Here is a 22772-nt window from a genome sequence, read left to right as displayed (position 1 = left end):
CAGTGACTTGACTTCCACAGATATCTGTGGCAAAAATTCCACAAGTTCACACCCTCTGGCTAAAGAAATTCTGCCTCAAGGGAGGCTCTTCTATTCTGTGTCCTCTGGTCCGAGACTCCCCCACTAGGGAAAACATCCTCTCCACATCCATTCAATCTGAGCCTTTCCTGCAAAACAATTCTAATGATTTAAAGATGGGGAATGTTTCTAGTGTGTATATCTAAAATTGTTGTGCTGTAGGTATGAGAAGTAAAGATCCAAAACTGTCCTGGACTAATCAGGAATTTCCAAAAAGAAGGGGGAGGGAAATAAATGATCACCCGGTGTATTGATAGCTGGCAAAGCAATGGTGTTTTAAGTCCTTCATAGTAAAGATTGCCTTTATTTGTCACATGTACATCAAAAAGTACGGTGTTGTTTGTGTCAATGACCAGTGTGGTCTGAGGATGTGCTGTTGGGGGCTTGCAAGAGTTGCCATGCTTCTGGTGCCAATATAGCATGCTCAGAACTTACTAACCCTAACCCATATGTCTTTGGAATGTGGGATAAAACCCACGTGGTCACAGGGAGAAGGTACAAACTGCTTACAAACAGCAACAGGAATTGAATCCCAAACTTACACCTGATGCTGTAGTGTTACGTTAACCACTATGCTACTCTACTGCAATGAATTACAAAGCATCACAATGAATGCATTACTTTGAAGTGCAGTTACTGTTAAAATGCAAGAAATGCAAAATAAACTAGTTCTAGATCTCATAATTAGTTCTAATTTGTAGCTCCTGTTCTCAGTTTTTATGACAGCCTGTATGCAGTAACATTACCTTCTGAAGTAGGATTAAAGTATAACATTTTTCTTAATTATCTTTAATTTCTTCCTTTAAAATGTTACATTTCTTCTTACCCATAGCTATACCATGCAATATGATGCATTTGATTGGAAATATCTTTTCTAATTGCTGCCAAATGTTTAATTAAAATAACCCAGTCCTTCCATACATAGCAATTGCTAATGAAATACGAACTCCATTCAGCCAGATTTCCTGTTGTCCTCAAACAATTTAGTGAATTGCAAAGATTCTCAAATTCCTTGGGAGTTTTGCTCCTCTGAAGTGTGGATTGACAGTCATAATAAGTAAGAGAAGAACATGCAAGGATAAAAATATAATTGCATATCTAACTAGCTGTAACTCTACAGGCAGAAAATATACTGTGTGAGCACTGTTCCAAAAGGAGCTACTCTTTCCCAGAGAGGTGGGTGTTGACATGTTTTTTGCTGCAATGTTTCTGGTTGGCAGGTCTTTACCTGAACTATGAAAAGTAACAATTCTACAAAACTGTAGCTCTCATTTCACCTCTGTAGTACACTTTTCCCAATTGTGTGTTCAGAACAACATTCCTGTGAGCACCAATCTTCCAAAATTTTTATTATTAATTTTTTAACTTAGTGGTACAGCACAGAACAGGTCCTTCTGGCCCAACAGGCCGCACCACCCAGCAACACACCTGTTTAACACTAGACTAATCACAGGACAATTTACATTGACCAATTAACCTACTAACCAGTATGGCTCAGGACTGTGGGAGGAAAGCGGGACACTTGGAGGAAATCCACTCAGTTCACGGGGAGAATGTACAACTCCTGACAGGTGGCAGCTGGAATTGAACTCCCGAGCTCCAAGGTCCAAGCTGTAATAGCGTCGTGCTATCTGCTGTGGTACCGTGGTGTTCTTGTCTTTACTCAGCAGGAGGATAAAAAATTACTTTTTTTTGCACTTAAAATGGATGGAAAGTAAATAGTTTTTTTAAATGAAGCCTTAATGATACTGAAGATGATCAATCACTATCATTTAATTGAAGATTGTTAACGATGGCTGATCATACAGATTTCATAATAACCTTGCTTTCATGACAGCTAAGATTAAGTTTACGAATACTATTGTATAAGTTGCTGCTTGAATACCAGATTTCCGTAAGTGTAGCAAGTGATGCATACATTTCATAGTAGAATTATTTTTATATTTAGATTTCCAGAACTTTTTCAAGATCATTAGTTACTAGTTACATGGATTTAATGGAGGAGTGTTGTACCACACCAAACACTCGGGTTTTGTTTTCCATTCCATGTCCTTCGTTCCATTTTGTTTGTATTGATCTACTGTCTTTTATAAGACCATAAGACATAGGAGTAGATTTAGGTCATTGGCCCAGCAAGTCCGCTCTGCCATTCCATCATGGTTGATTTATTATCCTGCTCGACCCCATTCTCCTGCCTTCTTCCCATAACCTTGATGTCCTCACTAAACAAGAACCTATCAAACTCCGCTCTAAATATATCTAATCACTTGGTCTCCACAGCGACTATAGCAATGAATTCCACAGATATTCAACTCACTGTTATATTTAAAAGGTAGCAGGTTTAAAACATAAAAGAATCATCCTTGAAGCAATCATCATGGTGCAAATTAATTGTTGTTAGGATAGATTATCTGGCTTATTTCTAGTTCTGCAGATCTCTTGACTTTGTGCTGCAATATTTCTGATGAAAACAATAGATACACATTAAAAAGTCCCAGGAGTGAAAATTAGGTTTTGAGCTCCCTGGAATAGTAAATTATTTCCCTTGCCAACATACTGTTCTTTAAACAAAATTCTCCAATGTTCCTTTGGAATTTTAATTGTTCCCTACCCTTCCCGCTGTTACTGTAACAAGCTGTTATTCTTAATTGGAACCATATCTTCCCCCATGTAATTCCAGTCAATCAATACAATGCTCTAAAGAATCAAATTATGAATTTTTTTTTGCAGGATGATAACTGCAGAACCTGTAGCAAAAAAATCCAAAGCTATTTCCTTAGTGCATAAAGAATAAGAAAATGACTGGAAAGGGTAGGGCTTATTAAGGAGTGCATCAACCTTGGTAAGGGTGTTAAGTGTGAGCAGTTTTAAGTTCGTGGGTATCAGCATCTCTGAAGATCCATCCTGGGCCCAACATACTGATGCAATTGCAAAGAAGGCATGCAGCATCTATATTTTATTAGGAGTTTGAGGAGATTTGATAGGTCACCAAAGACTGTAGCAAGTTTCTACAGGTGTACTGTGGAGAGCATTCTAACTCGTTGCACCACTGCCTAGTATGGAGGAGCCACTACACAGGATTGGAAAAATCTGCAGAGGATTGTAAACTCAGGCAGCTCTATCATGGGCACTAGACCTCCCCACCACTGAGGACATCTTTACAAAGCAATGCCTCAAAAAGACGGCATCTATCCTTAAAGACCCCACCATCCAGGCCATGCCCTCTTCTCATTACTGACATCAGGGAGGAGGTACAGGAGCCTGAAGACACAAACTTAACATTTTAGGAACAGCTTCTTCCCCTCTGTCATCAGATCTCTGAACGGACAATGAACTCATGAGCACTGCCTCACTTATATTAAAAATATGTATTTCACAGTACCGCTGCTGCAAATCAACAAAGTTCATGACATATATCAGTGATAATAAATCTGATTCTGATATTAAGGACTTAAAGATGACCTTTGAGAAGATGGAGGATGTGGATCTGGATCTTGGTGAATATTTTGAGATTATCTTTTGACAAGAATGAGAGAATGCCAATGTAATTCAGGTGGATGAGTGTGAAATATGGCATGGGAGAAACATAGTTTAAGAAGAATCTAGTATGGAGAATTTCAGTTTTTGGAAATAGATGAGTTACCAAGTACGATGTGTTCCAAATGGTTGAAAGAAACAAAGGCAGAAATTGCAGAGGCTTTGACTTCAATTTTCATTCCTCTCTGTTTGTAGGAATGCTGCCAGAATATTAGATGACAATTAGCAATGAACAATTTTTTTATGTCTTCCTGTTTATAAAAATAATGCAGGCTATTTGATTTAATTTCAGTGGTGGGTAGATTGACTCCAAATAGATTCCAGAATTAACCTTCATTTGCAAAGAGACTGATTTGATCAGGAACAGTCAGCATGGAATTGATATAGGAAAATCATGTCTGATTAAGTTGATTGAATTCTTGGAGATAGTGAAGAGGGTGCACTTTTGAAATGGGTTCTACAGACTTTAGTAAGGCTTTTATCAAGGTTGCGTGTGAAAGGCTGGTTAGAAAAGGAAAAAAACATGGAATTGGTAACAAATTTCATCCAAAATTGGCACAGTGGCAGCAAACCATGCTGGTGGGAGTTTTGTGACACAAAAGTTGTCGCTAGTGAGGTTCCACAAAGCTCTTTCTTTTTTCGTGATCCCTGTTAATGGTTAAATGTAGGGGTACGTTAAGAAGATTGCTCTTCACTCTGCTGCCCGTTACACTGCTGGCACTTAGGGCAGCAGTGAAGATCCTCCACTCTGATGGTGTTCAGGACTTCCTTCATTGTGCTGGTAGCTTCCTCTCGGTTTTCACAACTGCCAGTCATGCAAGTTCCGGGTGGAGACTCAGGAATATCATTACACTTAGATGTGAAAGGATTCTTCATTGCTGTTTCCATAACAATTCTGTTTCACCAGTCAGGGTGTTAGCCCCTGAGCTGAACCCCCAAACCTGGAGAACTGGTGGACCGCTCTTAGACAGGCCTCTGCTCTTTGACCTGTTTGGCATGTGTGATCCTGAGCTATCCTGACGCCAGCCAACCTAGCTCCCCAGATCATTGAGGCACACAAGCCTTCAAACCACAGCAAGGTTGTGGTCCTCTTGGAGGACGAAGATTACATATAATGCAAAAATTGGCCATATTGTTGATAATGAAGAAGAAAACTTCATGGATCCCTATAGAAAGCAGAGAGTGGGCAGGAGGGGGGTTGTTAAAGAAGTGTTTGATAACAGGGTCCCATTGAAGCTGGGGGAAGTTATGGAGATTGATGTGTTGGATGTGAAGGTTCATGGGGTGTTAGGTGAGGACAAGAACTCTATTCCTGTTAAGATATCGAGAAGATGGGGTGAGTGTAGATGTCTGGGAAGTGGAAGTGACGTTTGCCTGTCTTTAATACACACAAAATACTAGCTTGTTTGCCTGCCTTTGTGTGTGAATTTCCATGAATTCTATTTTATTTCTTTGTTTTTCGGTGGGTGTCTGCAAGAAAATGAATCTCAAGGTTGTCTATTGTATATGTACCTTGATAGGAACTATTTGGAACAATAAAATCAGCAATGCTAACCATTAGTAATAGCTTAGATGTTGCTAGTATGCTCAATTTGTTTGACCTATCAGGAAGATAAGACCACAGTGTGCTCCTGCTGAATTTATTGAGATCATATTGTAGATGTTTATCTGAATGAGAAGTGCCTGACGGTACAAATTGCTGAATCTCTTTCATCTGTGTAGACAGTGAAATATTGAAGATACAGGTATGTGGGAGCTATAAAATAAAAATGCTTAATTTCATTCTGAGCTTCTAAAGATTTGGCGGTGGTCCAAGTAACAAAGAGAAATATCATATCCCTTTTTGGTGAAAATGCTTGAGGTCCAAACACGTAATAAATGGTTGGAGTAAAACTTAGTGGCACTTTAATTGGAAAACTAAATTAGCACCCCATCGCATTTTTTTGTTGACAGATTATTCAGTTATATAATGATTATTTTCATCTGTATCAAGATAGGTTTATGAATTACTGTCTCACTTGTGAATAAATGAATGGTACATGTAACTAAGATTTGTGCAGAGTCTTTATAAATTATTTGTCAATATTTCATCAGGTTAGTGAGGTGCTGAGCCTGTAGATTTTGCATTCCATTAATGTAAACCTGGGTTCAGTAAATCATGACAATTTTTCAGAACATTGGAGCTCAGCAGTCTCTGTTGGGTTGATATGCAGCCATTAATTCATTTCAACACTAACTCTACTGGTCAGAAAGACCAGTGCTGAGTCTGGTAGTTTCAAAGTAATGCTTTTAATTTCTCACTGTGTGTTTGTCAGTAAGTTATTATTTCCCTTGTATGCAAATCATTTAGACCTCTAAATCAACAGTGCTAAATTTCTTCTGATTTTGGCTCATCATCACGTGATGCTTTATCTTACATCATTATGAAATGCGTATTGTCTGAAATACTTTACCCAATTTAACGCATCAGTTAATATCTTAATTTGAATTAGCAGGGGAATGTTGTGAAAATACCCGCAACTGTCTCACCAGCAAACTGTTCCTGTGTTGAAATGATCAAAGAACTGTCAGTCATCTCTCTTTTTGTAAATTTAGTCTGATAACTGCTGCATAAATTAGTTGAATATGGTTGCTGCGAGATGGGTTCCTTGTATACCGTGTCTCCCTTTGTTTTTAATTTGTGTGCTTCAAAGTAACCTCACATGGAAATGTTTCGGGAAGACAATCACCTAATAATTTCTTTCCTGTGGATGACACATTAAAACTGCAACCTGTTTCCTCAATAAAGCATATCAGGTGCATATTAAAGTCCCCATATCATTCTTTGACCATGATGGCCTTCAGAATAAGAATCAGGTTTAATATTTGTTGTTATGTAGTAGCAGTATGTTGCGATACATAATAAAAACTGAATTATAGTGATAAGTGTGGATGTGTGTGTGTGAATGTATATGGGTGTGTGTATGTATATAGATGTATGTGTGTGTGTATGTACAGTATATGGATGTGTGAATGTGTGCATATGTATGTATATGTGTGTGTGAATGTATATGGGGTGCAAGTGTATGTGTGTCTTTGTACATATGTGTATATGTGTGTGTGGGTGCACATCTGTGTGCGTGTGTATGAATGTGTATGCATGTGTATATGTATGTGTGTGTGAATGTGTGCACACACTCACACTCAGAGTTAACCATGGATATTGCATCCTAGCTGTCTAGATACGCAAGCCTGGGCAGTACGATATGAAGAGCAAGCTGTTGCCCATGTAATAAGCTCCCCCTCTCTACACATCTGACGAACCGAAAGGAACGGCAGAGACCGATACAGTTTGGTACCAGCGGTGTCGCAGAAGTTGCCAGTCAGCATTGAACTCAATGTAGGACTGCCTTAGGGGACTCCAGCTCCGGATTGTTCCTTCAGGGTTTACTTCCAAAGCCTGCCCCATGAGTGGGTATGACCGCATGGCAGTGGAGGTTTGAGATCAGAGTTTTCCTTCTCCTAGATGAGCTGCCAATCATGACTAACAAGCCCCATCTGCCCCAAGTGACTGGTTTTAAGGCGCCAGTAACTCGCCTTGACCCCTTCTCCTGTCAATAGAAATAGATCCACCAGGCTTATTAGCTAGGCCACACGTGAAGGCCATGAGCTGGACGGTTGTCAGAGGCTAATATATATTTTATATATGTGTGTGTGTGTGTATATAGATATGTGTATGTGTGCACCCTCGGGTTCCTTTACCTCATCCCTGATTGTAGCAATGAGAAGAGGGCATGTTCTTGCTGATGGGGGTCCTTAATGATGGATGTCACCTTTTTGAGACGTCACTCCTTGAAAATGTGTTGAATGCTGGAGAGTCTGGTGAGTCAGTCACCCCTCGATATACGGTACAGAAGTCTTGCCATAGTGAAAACCTGGTTAGTTCAAAATGGACACCATAGTGTAGTTTACCAGAATACAATACAATGTTTGATGTGAAATCCCAGATTACTTCCAAGAATTGTAGTAAGGTGGTTGTAAAAATTGAATACTTTCTCTACATCTCCAGATAGCTTCAAATACATTTAAAGTGACTGGAGGAAAGTTTAGGGGAGATGTCAGAGGTAGATTTTTCACACAGAGAGTGATTAGTGTCTGTAACAAAGTACCTGGGTCGTGATAGAGGCTGATATAGTAGGAGCATTTTAAAAAAAACTATCACACTCAGTGACCAATTTATTCGATACATCTGTACATCTGCTCGTTAATGCAAGTATCTAATCAGCCAAGCGTGTGGTAGTAACTCATTACATTAAAGCATGCAGACATCGTCAAGAGGTTCAGTTATTGTTCAGACCAAACATCAGAATGTGGAAGAAATGTGATCTTAGTGACTTTGAATGTGGAATAACTATTGATGCCAGTTAGAGTAGTTTATCTCAGAAACTGCTGATCTCCTGGTATTTTCACACACAACAGTCTCTCGAGTTTATAGATAATGGTGTGAAAAACAAAAAACATCCAGTGAGTAGCAGTTCTGTGCCTGAAAATGCCTCATTAATGAGAGACTTCAGAGGAGAATTGGCCAGACTTGGTTCAAGCTGACAGGAAGGCAATAGTAACTCGGATAACCACACGTTACAACAGTGGTGTGCAGAAGAGCATCCTCGAATGCGCAACACATTGAACCTTGATGTGGATGGGATACAGCAGCAGAAGACCACAAATGTACACACAGTGGCCATTTTTTTAGATACAGGAGGTACTTAAAGTGGCACTGAGTGTAGATAGGCACATGGATGTAAAGAAAAATAGAGTGTTATGGGCTGTGTAGAAGGGCAAGGTTAGATTGATCATGGGTAAGTTTTTTCAGTCGGCACAACATCATAGGCTGAAGGGTCTGTTTGTGCTGTACTGTTCAATGTTCTATTTATTTTTCTTTTCATATTGAATCTCATTAGTCTTGGCCTAGTCACCGAAAACATCAGTTTCTTCCAAATCCCTTTTTTGCATTCTTGGTGTTTTACGTTTACAGGAATTTTCAGTCACAGTAAGTTTTCCTTTGGAGACTTTTGAACAAGTGAGTTGGGATCAAATCTTATTTACACAATGCAATTTCATTTCATCGGAGATGTGGCCATTAATGGACTACCCATTTAATAATAAAGCTATCTTTCTCCACCCCCCCCCCGAAGTAAGTGACCAGTTCTTTTGTTGACATCGAGGAAAAGTTTGTTGTCATGACACCATGTCATAAAGCTCTTTATCTCTTTGCTGTACTCTTGACTGATTGTTATTTATGATACGGCCCACTACAGTGGTATCATCTGCCAGCTTGTAGATGGAGTTAGAGCAGAGTCTGGCCATGCAGTCATGTGGGTACAGGGAGAAGGAGGCCGTGAATACAACCTTGTTGGAGCACCAGTGTTTAGAACAATCCTGGTGGAGGTGTTGCTGCCTGTCCCTGCTGATCGTGGTCTCTTAGCAGAAAAAATCGAGGATCCAGTTGCAGAGGGAAGTATTTACTCCCAAGGTCCAGAGTTTGGTGATGAGTTTGCTTGGGATGATAGCACTAGTCAATAAACGATAGTCTGATGTAGTTACGTTTGCTGCCCAGATGCTCCAGAGGTGAGTGTAAGTCACAGGAGATATGATTCGGTGGTAGGCAAATTGCTTTGGGTCGAGGTTCTCTGGAAAGCTGGAGTTAATATGTGCCATAACCAGCCTCTCAAACCACTTCATGATGGTGGATGTCAGAGCCACTGGGGGTGGGGGGGGGTAGTCACTAAGGCACATTATCTTGTTTTTCTTGCATACTGGGATGTTTGTGGTTGTCTTAAAACAGGTGGGAGCCACAGGGAGAGGTTAAAAATGTCTGCAACATTAGAAAGATTTCCTGGATATTGATTAGTTTAATAATTTATATTCATTGTTACCAAAACAAAAACAGAAAATGCTTGGAGTACTCAGTAGGACAGGCATCATCATTTTAATCAATGATCATCAACTTAACATGTAAACTATATTTCTCTCTCCTGAGATGTTTCCAGAATTTTCTGATTTTCCACATTAGCAGTTCTTGGTTTTTCTTATAAACAGAGCTTTGGAGTTCTCTTCAGCCTTTCCTGAAATCTGGTTTCAGTACCTTTCTTTCTGAGGAGGATAAGTGGCTGAGAAGTAACTGATAACTTGAACTTAACAACCTTAGGTACTATGGTAACTTAAAGGTTTAGCATATTGCTATTACAGCTTGGAGTGACAGAGATCAGCGTTCAATTCCAACGCTGTCTGTAAGAAATCTGTATGTCCTTCCCATGAGCACGTGGGTTTCCTCCCACGGTTCAACATCATGCCGGTTAGTACGTTAATTGGTCACTGTAAATTGTTCCGTGATTAGGTGGGTTGCTGGTTGTGGGGTTTGTTGGGCTGGAGAGGTCTGCTGTATACTGTATCTCCTAATAAATAAACTAAAACCTGTCTCTAATAATTTCTTACATTAAAATGCCTCAATAGTCTTTTTGTTTGCTGGGAAATATCTGTCTGTCTCTCCTGCTTGCCCCTCGCTTGTATTCTCCTCCTTCCTCTCTCCACCTCTCCTTGTTCTATTTTAACAATATTTCTTAAAAGTTTTTTTTCCCTCTTTGGAGCAGGGCAGAAATGGCTAATATGAGAGGGAATAATCTTAAGGTGATTAGAGGAAATTATAAGGTGATATCGATGTTTTATACAGAGAATGGTTGGTGCATGGAATGCACTGCCAAGGATGGTGGTAGAGGCAGATACATTAGCAACATTTAAGAGACCCTTAGATACGCTCCTGGATGAAAGCAAAATGGGGGGCTATAAGGGAGGGAAATGTTACATTGATCTGCGAGAAGGTTAAAAGGTCAGCATAACATCATGGGCCGAAAGGCCTGTGCTGTGTCATAATGTTTTATATTTTCATTTCTATAATCTTTTGCCAATGTTAAAATTAGAGTTAATGTTAGTTTTATGTATTTAACAGTGTGCTTTTAATTTTGCACAAAACCCTAATTTTGTGTAGGCTTAGAAAACAATATGCTTTCAGAGAGCTTACCTGGATCGGATTACTCTGTGAAGTATTGCATCAGCACACAAAGCTCTGTCTGTGTTCAGATGGCTATTAACTTACACATATCTCTTTAGTAATTGAGTCAGACTGATGCTAACCTATTATAGCATTGTACAATTGCAGGGAAACAAATATCAAACTAATTCCTGTGAGAGATAAGTTTGGTCATAAAATGGATTGCATTATACTTACATTACTCAATGAAAAGATGCTCCCACTGGAAGATGATCTATTATTGCCGATGTTTTTCTCATTGGCTTAGATTGTGTGCGGTTTTAACAATCTGTGGTTAGCGCATGATATTTAAATTATATAAGATGAGCAAAATGTATATCACTGGTTCAGCAGACTAAATCCCACCAGTAGAGAGTGCATTGCTGAATGAAAGAATTAGTTCTTCTATAGACATTTGAAGAACTTTTCAGCACTAAAAATTAAGAGCATGTGAGTTACTGACGTCATGTTCAGTTGTAATTTCTTGGGGTATTAAGCAATAACTTACTACTTATGGAGTCTGTCTTGCTGTAGATCTTGTCATCAGTACTTTCTCTTTGTAAATAAAGAGATTATCCAGTTTTAGATTATAAATTTTTGTCTGTTTTTATACAATGCAGTAAAACTTACATTGATAAACTTACATTGAATTTGTATTCAACTCATCTTTGGAAATTGTAAATGTTCTAAGCTGGGTGATCTGGTGGGGTCTTTTTCTCATCATGAGATCTACCATTTTCTTCTCACTACTGATTGGATTCCCTAACTATGCCCATTAAAGTTCTTCTCTACCTCTCTACAAATTCGGTAAAAAAAAAACGTACAAAATTCAGAAAAAAATGCAACATATTAGAGAGCTTCAAGATGCCATAAAGGACTGCACAGCTATCAAATAATGCTTTCAATGGTGCTGCACAGCACTGTAGGAAGTATTCCGTCTGGATGCATATCAGCTTGGTGTGGCAATTGTCCTACACGTGACAAAAAGAAACTGCAGACATTTGTGGACACAGCTCAGCACATCACAAAAACTAGCCTCCCTTCTATGGACTCTGTCAGCACTTCTTGCTTCCTCAGTAAAGCAGCCAATATAATCAAAGGCCCCATCCACCCCAGACATTCTCTCTTTTCCCTTCTCCCATTGGGCAGAGGATACAAAAGCTTGAAAGCACATACCAGGCTCAAAGACAGTTCATATCCACAAACACAAGGAAGTCTGAAGATCCTGGAAATCCAAAGCAGCACACACAAAATGCTAGAAGGGTCTCGGCCCAAAACGTTGACTGTTTCCTCTTTTCCGTAGACGCTGCCTGGCCTGCTGAGTTCCTCCAGCATTTTGTGTTTGTCGGTTTGGATCCAACTATTATCAGACTCTTGAATAGACCTCTTGTTCAAGTTCAAGTTTGTAATTCAACTGTACACATGTACATGGCGAAATGAAGCATTGTTCTTCTGGGGCCACGGTGCAAAACACAGTACGTAAGGTTACACACAGCATGTATAGTTCTGATAGCAAACACAGTCACAAAATTATATTAGCACACGTCCCTGAGGGGCATGACATGGCCTGAAGATCAATGGTGCATAGGATCTTGTCCTGGAAGCTATATTTCGGTAAGAACAAGCGTGCAGCAGTTCCTCATCCCATGCCGGATCAGCCGCAGACAAAGGCAAATCAGCTTATCTTCCAGGGAGCGAACACTGGAGAGAGCTCCATAGGGAGAGTCTGCCCCCCAACCCAGCACCCTCTTGCATCTCTGTTCTTCCCCATGCCACTTCTGGCACCTCCTCCCCTGGGGAGGCTGTAACAGGTGATGCCTTGGCATGTGGACCTGGTCCATGCAACAACCGAAGTCTTGCAACTCCCCCCACCATCAGTCTCACCAATTAACCAATCAACCCAACTTGCAGTATTTTGTATTGCCAATGTTCAACAGGGTCTTACAATCACAGGAAATAAGTTTAAGACAAAAATTTGGATCATTTGCTGAACTGGAGGGGCTGCTGTCATCATACTTGCTACCATCTTATTGGAAGCTGGATAGATTCTTGGCCTCACAATCTATCTCATTATGATCTTGCACTTTATCATGTACCTGCACTGCACTTTTTCAGTAGCTTTCGTACTTTATTCTGCAATGTTACTGTTTTACCTTGTTCTAGCTCAATTCACTGGTCATGATTTGATCTGTTTTACAGTATGCAAGACAAGCTTTTCATAGTAACTTGGAACATGTGACAATAAACTAATAGTAAATAGACAAATGGAGTAGCCAGTAGAAAGGTTCTACAAACAAAAAAAAATGCCCTGAGCCATCAAACCCTCCTTGTACATCATTCCTATCATTCTTGTGAGTTGCCTCGGGACCCTCCAAAAGAGGGTTATTAAAGGTAGCATTAGATTAAGAATGGGACCTGAACAGTATCCTTGTAAATACTGTATTTATTCTTCAATTAGTTTCACCAACACAGATCTCTGCAGTTCACAAACCTTGATATAACAACAAATTTCACAACATATGCTGGTGATAATAAATCAGATTCTGCAGAAACTGGCCATCATTAATGAGGAGATTGCATTTTGCATTTTCTTTCCCACATGAAAGGCAATTTATAAATTTAATTTTAATATAAGTGGGATATGGCAAAATTATTTCAGTCCATTTTCTTGTGAAATGTCAGTGAGACTGTCTAAGCAGTGAGGTTGAAGGAAAATTAAACCTACAATCGAGCACCTCCATACCATCCAGCACAAGCGGGACTTCCCGGTGGCCAAACATTTTAATTCAGAATCAGAATCAGGTTTATTATCCTCAGCATGTGACATGAAATTTGTTAACTTAGCAGCAGCAGTACTATGCAATACATTATATAGAAGAAAAAAAACTAAATGATAATAATAAATAACTAAATCAATTACAGTACACGTGTATTGAATAGATTGAAAAATTGTACAAAAAAACAGAAATACTATATATTAATAAAGTGAGGTAGTGTCCAAGGGTTCAATGTCCATTTAGGAATCAGATGGCAGAGGGGAAAAAGCTGTTCCTGAATTGCTGAGTGTGTGCCTTCAGGCTTCTGTACCTCCTACCCGATGGCAACAGCGAGAAAAGGGCATGCCCTGTGTGCTGGAGGTCCTTAATAATGGACGCTGCCTTTCTGAGACACCGTTCCTTGACGTTGTCCTGGGTACTTTATAAGCTAGTACCCAAGATGGAGTGGACGAAATTTACAATGCTCTGAAGCTTCTTTCAGTCCTGTGTAGTAGCCCCCCCCCCCCCCCCACCAGACAGTGATGCAGCCTGTCAGAATGTTCTCCACGGTACATCTATAGAAGTTTTTGAGTGTATTTGTTGACATACCAAATCTCTTCAAACTCCGAATAAAGTATAGCCACTCTCTTGCCTTCTTTATAACTACATTGATATTTTGGGACCAGGTTAGAACCTCAGAGGTCTTGACACCCAGGAACTTGAAACTGCTCAATCTCTCCACTTCTAATCCTTCTGTGAGGATTGGTATGTGTTCCTTTGTCTTACCCTTCTGGAAGTCCACAATCAGCTCTTTTGTCTTACTGAGGTTGAGTGCCAGGTTGTTGCTGCAACACTACTCCACCAGTTGGCATATCTCACTCCTGTACGCCCTCTCATCGCTACCTGCGATTCTACCAACAATGGTTGTATCATCAGCAAATTTATAGATGGTATTTGAGCTATGCCTATCCACACAGTCATGGGTGTAAAGAGAGTAGAGCAGTGGGCTAAGCACACACCCCTGAGGTGCACCAGTGTTGATCGTCAGCAAGGAGGAGATGTTATCACCAATCTGAACAGATTGTGATCTTCCAGTTAGGAACTCAAAAATCCAATTGCAGAGGGAGGTACAGAGGCCCAGGTTCTGCAACTTCTCCATCAGGATTGTGGGAACAATGGTGTTAAATGCTGATCTATAGTCGATGAACAGCATCCTGACATAGGTGTTTGTGTTATCCAGGTGGTCTGCGAGCCATTGAGATTGCATCCGCCGTTGACCTATTGTGGTGATAGGCAAATTACGATGGGTCCAGGTCCTTGCTGAGGCAGGAGTTCATTTTAGTCATGACCAACCTCTCAAAGCATTTCATCACTGTAGATGTGAGTGTTACCAGGCTAAAGTCATGAAGGCAGCTCATATTAGGCACTGGTGTAATAGTTGCTTTTTTGAAGCAAGTGGGAACTTCCACCCGTAGCAGTGAGAGGTTGAAAATGTCCTTGAATACTCCCGGCAATTGGTTGGCACAAGTTTTCAGAGCCTTACCATAAACTTCATCAGGACCTTCCGCCTTGCGAGGGTTCACTCTCTTTAAAGACAGCCTAATATCAGTCTCTGAGATAGAGATCACAGGGTCATCAGGTGCAGCAGGGATCTTCACAGCTGTAGTTGTGCTCTCCCTTTCAAGGCCGACATAGAAGGCATTGAGTTCATCTGGTAGTGAAACATTGCTGTCATTTATGCTCTGCAAATCTTGCCAGAGTTATTGTGCATCCGATGTTGTCTCCAACCTTGTTCAAAATTGTCTTTTCGCCCTTGAAATAGCCTTTCACAAATCATACCTGGTTTTCTGGTACAAGCCTGGGTCACCAGACTTGAATGCCACAGATCTAGCCTTCAGCAGATGACATACCTCCTGGTTCATCCACGGCTTTTGGTTTGGGAATGTACAGTAAGTCTTTGTAGGCACATACTCATCCACACAGGTTTTAATGAAGTCGGTAAGAACTGCAGGATACTCATCCAGGTTCAAAGATGAATCCCTGAATAGAGCCAGTCCACCGATTCAAAGCAGTCCTGTAGGTGCTCCTGTGCTTCCCTTGTCCATACCTTCTTAGTCCTCACTACTGGTGCTGCAGTCTTCAGTCTCTGCCTATACTCAGGGAGTAGAAGTACAGCCATGTGATCAGACTTCCCAAAGTGAGGGGGTGTTGTTTCCTCTGGTATTGCAAGTGATCTGTTGATGATAATTGCTTAGTGATGTTTTTGCAGACTGGCCTGGTTAAAATCTCCCAAAATGATGGAGAAGGCATTAGGATGTGCTGTTTTGTGCATGTTGATCCCATTGCTCAGATCATCTGAAGCCTGATTGACATTTGCCTGAGGTATACTGCTACCAAAATAACTCCAGAGTAGAATGAAAAAGTTGCCGTTCCAATGTGTCGGTCCATGGCCTCTTCTTGTGCCAAGATGAGCCCCCCCCCCGCCCCCAGGGGGAGGAACAACACCTTATATTCCATCTTGGCACCCTCCTACCTGATGGCATGAATATCAATTTTTCCTTGTGGTAAACAAATTCCAACTCTGTCCTTTTACCTCTTGTCACCAGCCTATCCCTTCCCCTGGGTCCCCTCCTCCTTCCCTTTCTCCTATGGTCCACTCTCCTCTCCTATTCAATTCTTTCTTCTCCAGCCATTTACCTTTTCTAATCATCTGGCTTCACCTATCACCTCCCAGCTAGCCTCCTACCCCCCCCCCCCCCTACAACCCTGAAGAAGTGTCTCAGGTTGAAATGTTGACTGTCTATTAATTTCCATAGATGCTGCCTGACCTGCTGAGTTCCTCCAGCATCTTATGTGTGTGTTGCTTTGAATTTCCAGCATTTGCAGATTTTCTCATATTTTTAATTAAATTTACATTTTTAAAGAAGGAGGCTCTAACAAGGTGGAAATATTCTGATAGCAATTTAAGATTATGGGAGGCATAGATAGAGCAGATAGCCCTTATCTTTCTCCCAGGGTCAAAGTGTCTAATACTTCAGGGTACGCATTTAATTTCAAGAGGGGGCTAAGTTCAAAGGAGGTGCATGGGGCAAGTTTTTACACACAGGGGGGGGGTGCCTGGAACGTGCTGCCAGGGGTGGTGGCGGAGGCAGATATGAAAGGGGCATTTAAGAAAGGCAGATCAATATTCAGAGAATTGTGTAGGCAGTAGGGACTAGTTCAGTTAGGCATTTAATTACTAGTTTAATTAATTCAGCACAACATTGTGATTTAGAGGAGCTGCTGCTGTGCTGTACTGTTCTATGTTATATAAGGCCGTAGATGTTTAATGATGACACTGAGGATAAAATATAGAGAAGACCACATAGCCATTACAAAAAAAATCAATAAGCTTCTTAGTACGAATGTATTGATTGTCCAGTGCTTGATTAGTTTGATTTTTTTTTGAATAGATGTGCCATTTGACATTGAATGAGCTGCTCCTGTGTCGATCTGTGAATTCAGTTACCCTTTCGTCACCGTTATATAGTGTCCTGTCCAAAACTAAGGAGAGGGCATGTTTTTCAATCCATGTATGGTGAATATAATCTGGGTAGTTTGTAAAGAAGGCAGCTGCCCTGAGAATCATATGTTAGCACCCTTCCATAAAAAAGCTAGATACAATTTCTCCCATGGTATGAATTTGTCAATATTTTAGTCACCTTGCTGTGGAATAACTTTGTTGACACTTATGAAACAGCAAGAAAAGGATTTAAAACTCTAAGTAAATAAAGCATATTTCCAAAGTGAGATTTCTGCAGAGCTGAAACCCTTTGAGACTGTTAAAATCTGTCCATAAAGCCAGTGTGCATTCAAGTCTTGTAAATGCAGCTGTGCTGCTGTGTAAATGCTTGCTCTTGTGATTTCTATCATCCCAAATACTCCCCACAGGGATTCAGTAAGTGGAACGAGAAAGTTGCTGTCTTTTTCTGAGAGTACAACAAGGGAAGAATGGGTCTGGAATAAATAGCCATTCAGGAGCCAAGTCTACCAAATACAATAATTTGCAATCAGCTGACTAAACTCAGAGCAATGTAATTATCTTTTGGTTGCACTGCAGAAATACTGGTGGTTGTTAACATCTGTAATGAAAAATTTACATTACAAATCGAACAGCATAAGAGCTTAAGACATAGAAGCAGAATATGTGATCCGACCAGTCGAGGTTCTCCACCATTCAATCATGGCTGACATATTACCCCTTTCAACCTCATTCTCCTGCCTTCTCCCTGTAACCTTTGAGATCGTACTAATAAAGAAACGATCAACCTGTTAGAAACCAGATGTACTTCTTTTGCCAATTCTGTAGATTAAATATTGCCTTTGCTCTTTACTATTTTCCAGGCTTTTTGTGGGTTTTTCCGGCCAGGAGTTGACCCCCAAAATCTTTCAGCTGTAGCCACAGGGAACTGGGGTTGTGGAGCTTTTGGAGGAGATGCCAGGTTAAAATGTAAGTAAGCAAGTGTAATTTTTATTAAAATGGATTGCCATGAAACTGATATTTTGGAGATACATCCTAGTCCTTTATGTGGAAGTTTACATTGTTCTTCAAAAATATCTCCAGGGATTTTCATGCAAAACAGTCTCTAGACTTTACAAAGAATGGTGTGTCAAACAAAAAGCATCCAGTGAGCAGCAGTTTCTTGGGTGAAAGTGTGTGGTTAATGAGAGAGGTCAGAGGACAATGGCCAAGAGTGTTCAAGCTGACAGGACAATGACAGTAACTCAAATAACAATGTGTTACAACAGTGAGGAACAGAAGAGCATCTCTAAACACAAACTTGTCAAACCTTGGCATGGATGGGTTACAGCAGCAGAAGACCACAAACATACACTCAGTGGCCACTTAATTAGGTACAGGAGGTAGCTAATAAAGTAGCCACGAAGTATATATGGACACTGCCCATTTTACAAATACATTCCCAATTCTTCTTCATGAGAACAAATATTACAACAATGACTTGTGCAAGGAACTGATAGTTCCATTGAAATTACAGATTAATATAGTTCGTTTTGATTTTAAAGAAAATTCATGCGGAGGGATATTGTCTTTGGTTCATTGACTTAATATTGATAACAACAGTGAATTACTTTGTGAGAGACTTAGCTTTGGCAACTTCAGTAGAGAAGGTCAAGCAAAAATCACCTCCACTTCGAGCAAACATCTGAATATCTCAAGTTGCTAGCATGGAAAAATAGTGTTCATTATATGTGCAGTCTGACAGTAGTGATGATATTTTAGAGTTCATCTCTGGTCCCACGAGTCTCATTACAGTACTAAGCTATGCTTGATAATGAGTGTATCCAAGAGGGTTGTTTTTCATTGCTGATTTAAGCAATAGTGATGTTGTAGTCAAACAGTTCTCGTGTTAGCTGCTCGTCTGCTGAGTTTTAGAAAAGAGCCAGAGCGTTGAGTGTGCATTTAGTGCAAGCACTGAAGGATTACATTATACAGTACTGTGCAGAATTCTTGGGCATTTCTATATAGCTAGGGTGGCTAAGACATTTGCACAGTACTGTGTTTATCGATGTGGCGTGGAGAGTGAACTTGTAAATCTGGCAGGAGTAAAGGATGTTGGGAATGGCAAGGGTAGAGTGTTACAGGAGCGGTGTGGGACATTTGGCAGAGAAGGTGTGCCGGGGCAGGGGTTGGTGCAGGTGCAGATGCACCCAGCCCTGAGACAACGTCATTTGATTTCAAACAATTGGTTTATTGACTATTACAGAATATCTCTCTGATGCCTCCCGCTCCTTCCATCTCCCTCCTCCTTTTACCAAATGTAATTCCTCTCTCTCTGCCCCCTTCCTACTCTCATTCCACGGTAGGGACCTGTATCAGAATCTGGTTTATCATCACTCACATATGTTATGGAATTTTTTTTTTTTGGCAGCAGCAGTACAGCGCAATATGTAAAATTACTACAGTACTGTACAAAAAGTCTTAGGCATCCTAGATATATGCCTACGACTTTTGTGGCGTACTGTAAGCCAGACAGAAGATAGGTTTAAATCAGTTTATAATTATCACGTACTGAAATGCAGTCGAAAACAGTTTTGGATGCTGTTCATTCTGATTATTTCATCACGTCAGCGCACTGAGGTACCACAGCATGCATATCACATGGCATCACCTTATGTACATACCATCAGTGTATATAGGTTTAATTGTACATTATATTTTACAGTACTGCTTTTGTAGTTATTGTGGGTTTTGTTTTTTTGTATCGTATTCTTTATGCTTATTGTTTGTTTTTAATGCTGCATCAGATCTGCAGTAACAACCATTTTGTTCTCCTTTACACAAGCTGGCTTCTTCCTTCTTCCTTTACAATCTTCCTTGAGGGACTCAGCCCAAAACGTCAATTGTTTTTTCTCCTCCATAGATACTGCCTGACCTGCTGAGTTCCTTTCTCCCCTTCCTTTCCAGGCCTGATAAAGGGTCTTGGCTCGACATGTCGACTGATTATTCCTTTCAGTAGAAGCCACCTGACCATTTTGTGTGTGTGTGTGTGTGTAGATTTGGATTTCCAGCATCTGCAGAATATTTTATGTTCATGCTTTAAAATACTATCTGGTACATAAAAAGTTAGCATTTGAAAGCAAGAATGAAGTTATGGCTTGGGGGCAGATCCTTCATCGGGAATGGGTCCCTTGTTTTACAACTGCAGTCCAAAAGGAAGATGACTAAAGTGGAATGAATTTGTTGCAGCGTTGTTGCAGATGATGGCAGCAGCAGAAGCAGGGCGAGATGTAGTGTACTTCACCTTCGGGGACCGAGAACTAATGACCGAGATACACGACATGCACAAGTTCCTAATTGAAAAAGAGCAGACTGTCGGTAAGCCAAACTCATTTGTAACATAGTTTAACTGTCAGCCTTTACAGCCCAGACATGTAACTGCAGCAAAATTTTTCTGTTTCGTTATAAAAGTTTCTTGGCATCCAAAAAGTTTCAATTCTGAAGACTCATGTTAGAAGTACAATATGTGTTAAATCAGAGCAACTCTCCCTTGGTTTCCTCATCATTGTACAGGGAATTTGCAGAATAAATTCTGATAAAATTGCTTTAGCTTTGAAATTCTGATCTAACTATTAACTTTCTTCTATTTTTTCCAGGTCAAATATACAAACTTCTGGAACGATATCGGAGTGATGTGTGCAGGCCCTGTTCTTTTTCAAGACCAAACATGAAACTCTATAACTTCATTTATGATTCAGTAGTTTTGTACTTGGATTCAACGGACGAGGATGATGAATGACAGCAATTTAAATGCCGTCTTTAAACTCATCATCGCAATTATCCTGCCACATGATCCTGATATTAGAGGCCCATTCTTATATTAAAAAAAGTCTTGCAAAACATGGTCCGTATTCTGACGTGAATATTTTCTGAAGTATTTTTGGTATGAGCGCTTGTCAGTGATAGCAGTCAAAGCTACAGTGGAACTTCAGGGAGAGAACAGTTTGAATCTGTTAGCTCATGGGCTAACCAGCGCAATATATACTTATTCTATATACTACATATTATGCAATTATTATAAAAAATAGCAACTGAATAAATTAATATTAATGTAATTACTCTGAAGGAATAAACAAATTATCTTTTTTCTTTGGGGAAAAATCTCTGCTTTAAGTCAGAGTTGAAATCCCAGCATGCTTTTGTTAATCTTGGCCGCAAAGAATGTCAGATGTAAATTGAAGGAACAAGCACATAGGCTTGCACCATGAGACAAAACAATAAAATGGGCGTCTTCGTTTTATTTTAAAAATACCTAAGATTTCAAATACCAATTGTGTATTCTTTTAGACTGTGGAACACAATGCTGAAAATATTCTAGAATGTTGTTGCTGTCTGACTCATCAGTGGCAGCCATAAAGGCCAATGTGTAAAAAGGTATTTTTTTTAGTTGTCTGAATAAAAATCTTCTGTTGAGTACAAGGTTCTTCATGTCACTGTTGTTGGGATTGGTCATATACACTCAGCGGCCACTTTATTAGGTATACCTATAAACCTGCTCATTATTGCAAATAATTGATCAGCCTTGGGAAATATGGCACTAATGATGCTGCTAGATTGAATTTCAGAATAAGCTCAACCAGAAAATTATCCCAATTAGAGCCTCAGGGTAAGAACTATCTTTAGACATTGGACCCCCAAAAAAAGAAAAAGAAAGGTGATGTTTCTGAACCAGTGTCAGTGACTAGGGTTCAATTCCCGCCACTGTCTGTAAGGAGTTTGTATATTCTCCCTGCAATCCCGTCAGTCCCTTTCTCACACATTAAGATGTACGGGTTAATAAGTTGTGGACGTGCAACAGTATGTTGGCACCGGATGTATGTCAGCACTTGCAGGCTAGCCCCAGCAAAGCCTTTGACTGTGTGTTGGATGTTGATGGGGGTGACACATTTCGCTATGTTCTGATGTGCATGTGACAAGTAAAGCTAATCTAGGGGTTCCCAATCTGTGGTCCACAGACCCCTTGGTTGATGGTAGGGGTTCATGGCATAAAAAAAGATGGGAGCCCCTGGTCTAATCTTTCTGAATATAGATAAGAAGATAACTTCTGAATGTGTTTGCGTGCATTTGTTAAAGCGACTGAAGATGCAGCTGGTTAAGTTTTCAGGAAAGATGCTTGATACATACTAACGGGCCAAATGAAATTAAGTCAGGTTGAGAAAAGATTTTGTGATATTTTTTAAAGAATGGTCAGTGTAATTTTTTTTGTCTTGGCCTGTACCACAAAATATTTCACAACATATGTCAGTGATAATAAACTTGACACAAGAGGTACTGCAGATGCTGAAAATCTAAAGCAAACACACAATGTGCTGAAGGAGTTCAGCAGGTCAGGCAGCATCTAGGGATGGGAATAAACAGTCGACATTTTGGGCCAAGACCCTTCATCAGGAAAGAAAGGGGGAAGAAGTCTTGATTTTGATTCTGATAGCGTGCTGGGCTTGTAAATACACATCAAAATATAACTGAGCAAAATTAATCAGTAAATATTCTAATTTGTAGGAAGAGGTGCAGTCGACGTTTCAGGCCGAGACCCTTCGTCAGGACTAACTGAAGGAAGAGTGAGTAAGGGATTTGAAAGTTGGAGGGAGAAGGAGAGATCCAAAATGATAGAAGAAGACAGGAGGGGGAGGGATGGAGCCAAGAGCTGGACAAGTGATTGGCAAAAGGGGATACGAGAGGATCATGGGACAGGAGGTCCGGGAAGAAAGACAAGGGGGGGGACCCAGAGGATGGGCAAGAGGTATATTCAGAGGGACAGAGGGAGAAAAAGGAGAGT

The 22772-nt window shown here is 40.3% G+C and overlaps 1 protein-coding gene across 2 annotated transcripts in view; it reads left to right on the top strand.

Annotated features, from left to right (window-relative positions):
* Positions 1-21407, top strand: part of parga (poly (ADP-ribose) glycohydrolase a) — a 184294-nt gene extending 162887 nt beyond the window's left edge. For both annotated transcript variants that reach the window (XM_072282825.1, XM_072282824.1), the window contains exons 16-18: positions 17821-17926; positions 20186-20314; positions 20593-21407. In XM_072282825.1, coding sequence (XP_072138926.1) covers positions 17821-17926; positions 20186-20314; positions 20593-20735 — 378 coding nt within the window. In that variant the 3' untranslated portion in view covers positions 20736-21407. The remainder of the gene's footprint in view (positions 1-17820; positions 17927-20185; positions 20315-20592) is intronic.
* Positions 21408-22772: the final 1365 nt, after the last annotated feature.

This window comes from Mobula birostris, chromosome 18, assembly GCF_030028105.1.
Source record: "Mobula birostris isolate sMobBir1 chromosome 18, sMobBir1.hap1, whole genome shotgun sequence".
Lineage (NCBI taxonomy): Eukaryota > Metazoa > Chordata > Chondrichthyes > Myliobatiformes > Myliobatidae > Mobula > Mobula birostris.
Note: the sequence above shows the minus strand (reverse complement) of the source record. Positions and strands in the feature narration are given on the sequence as shown.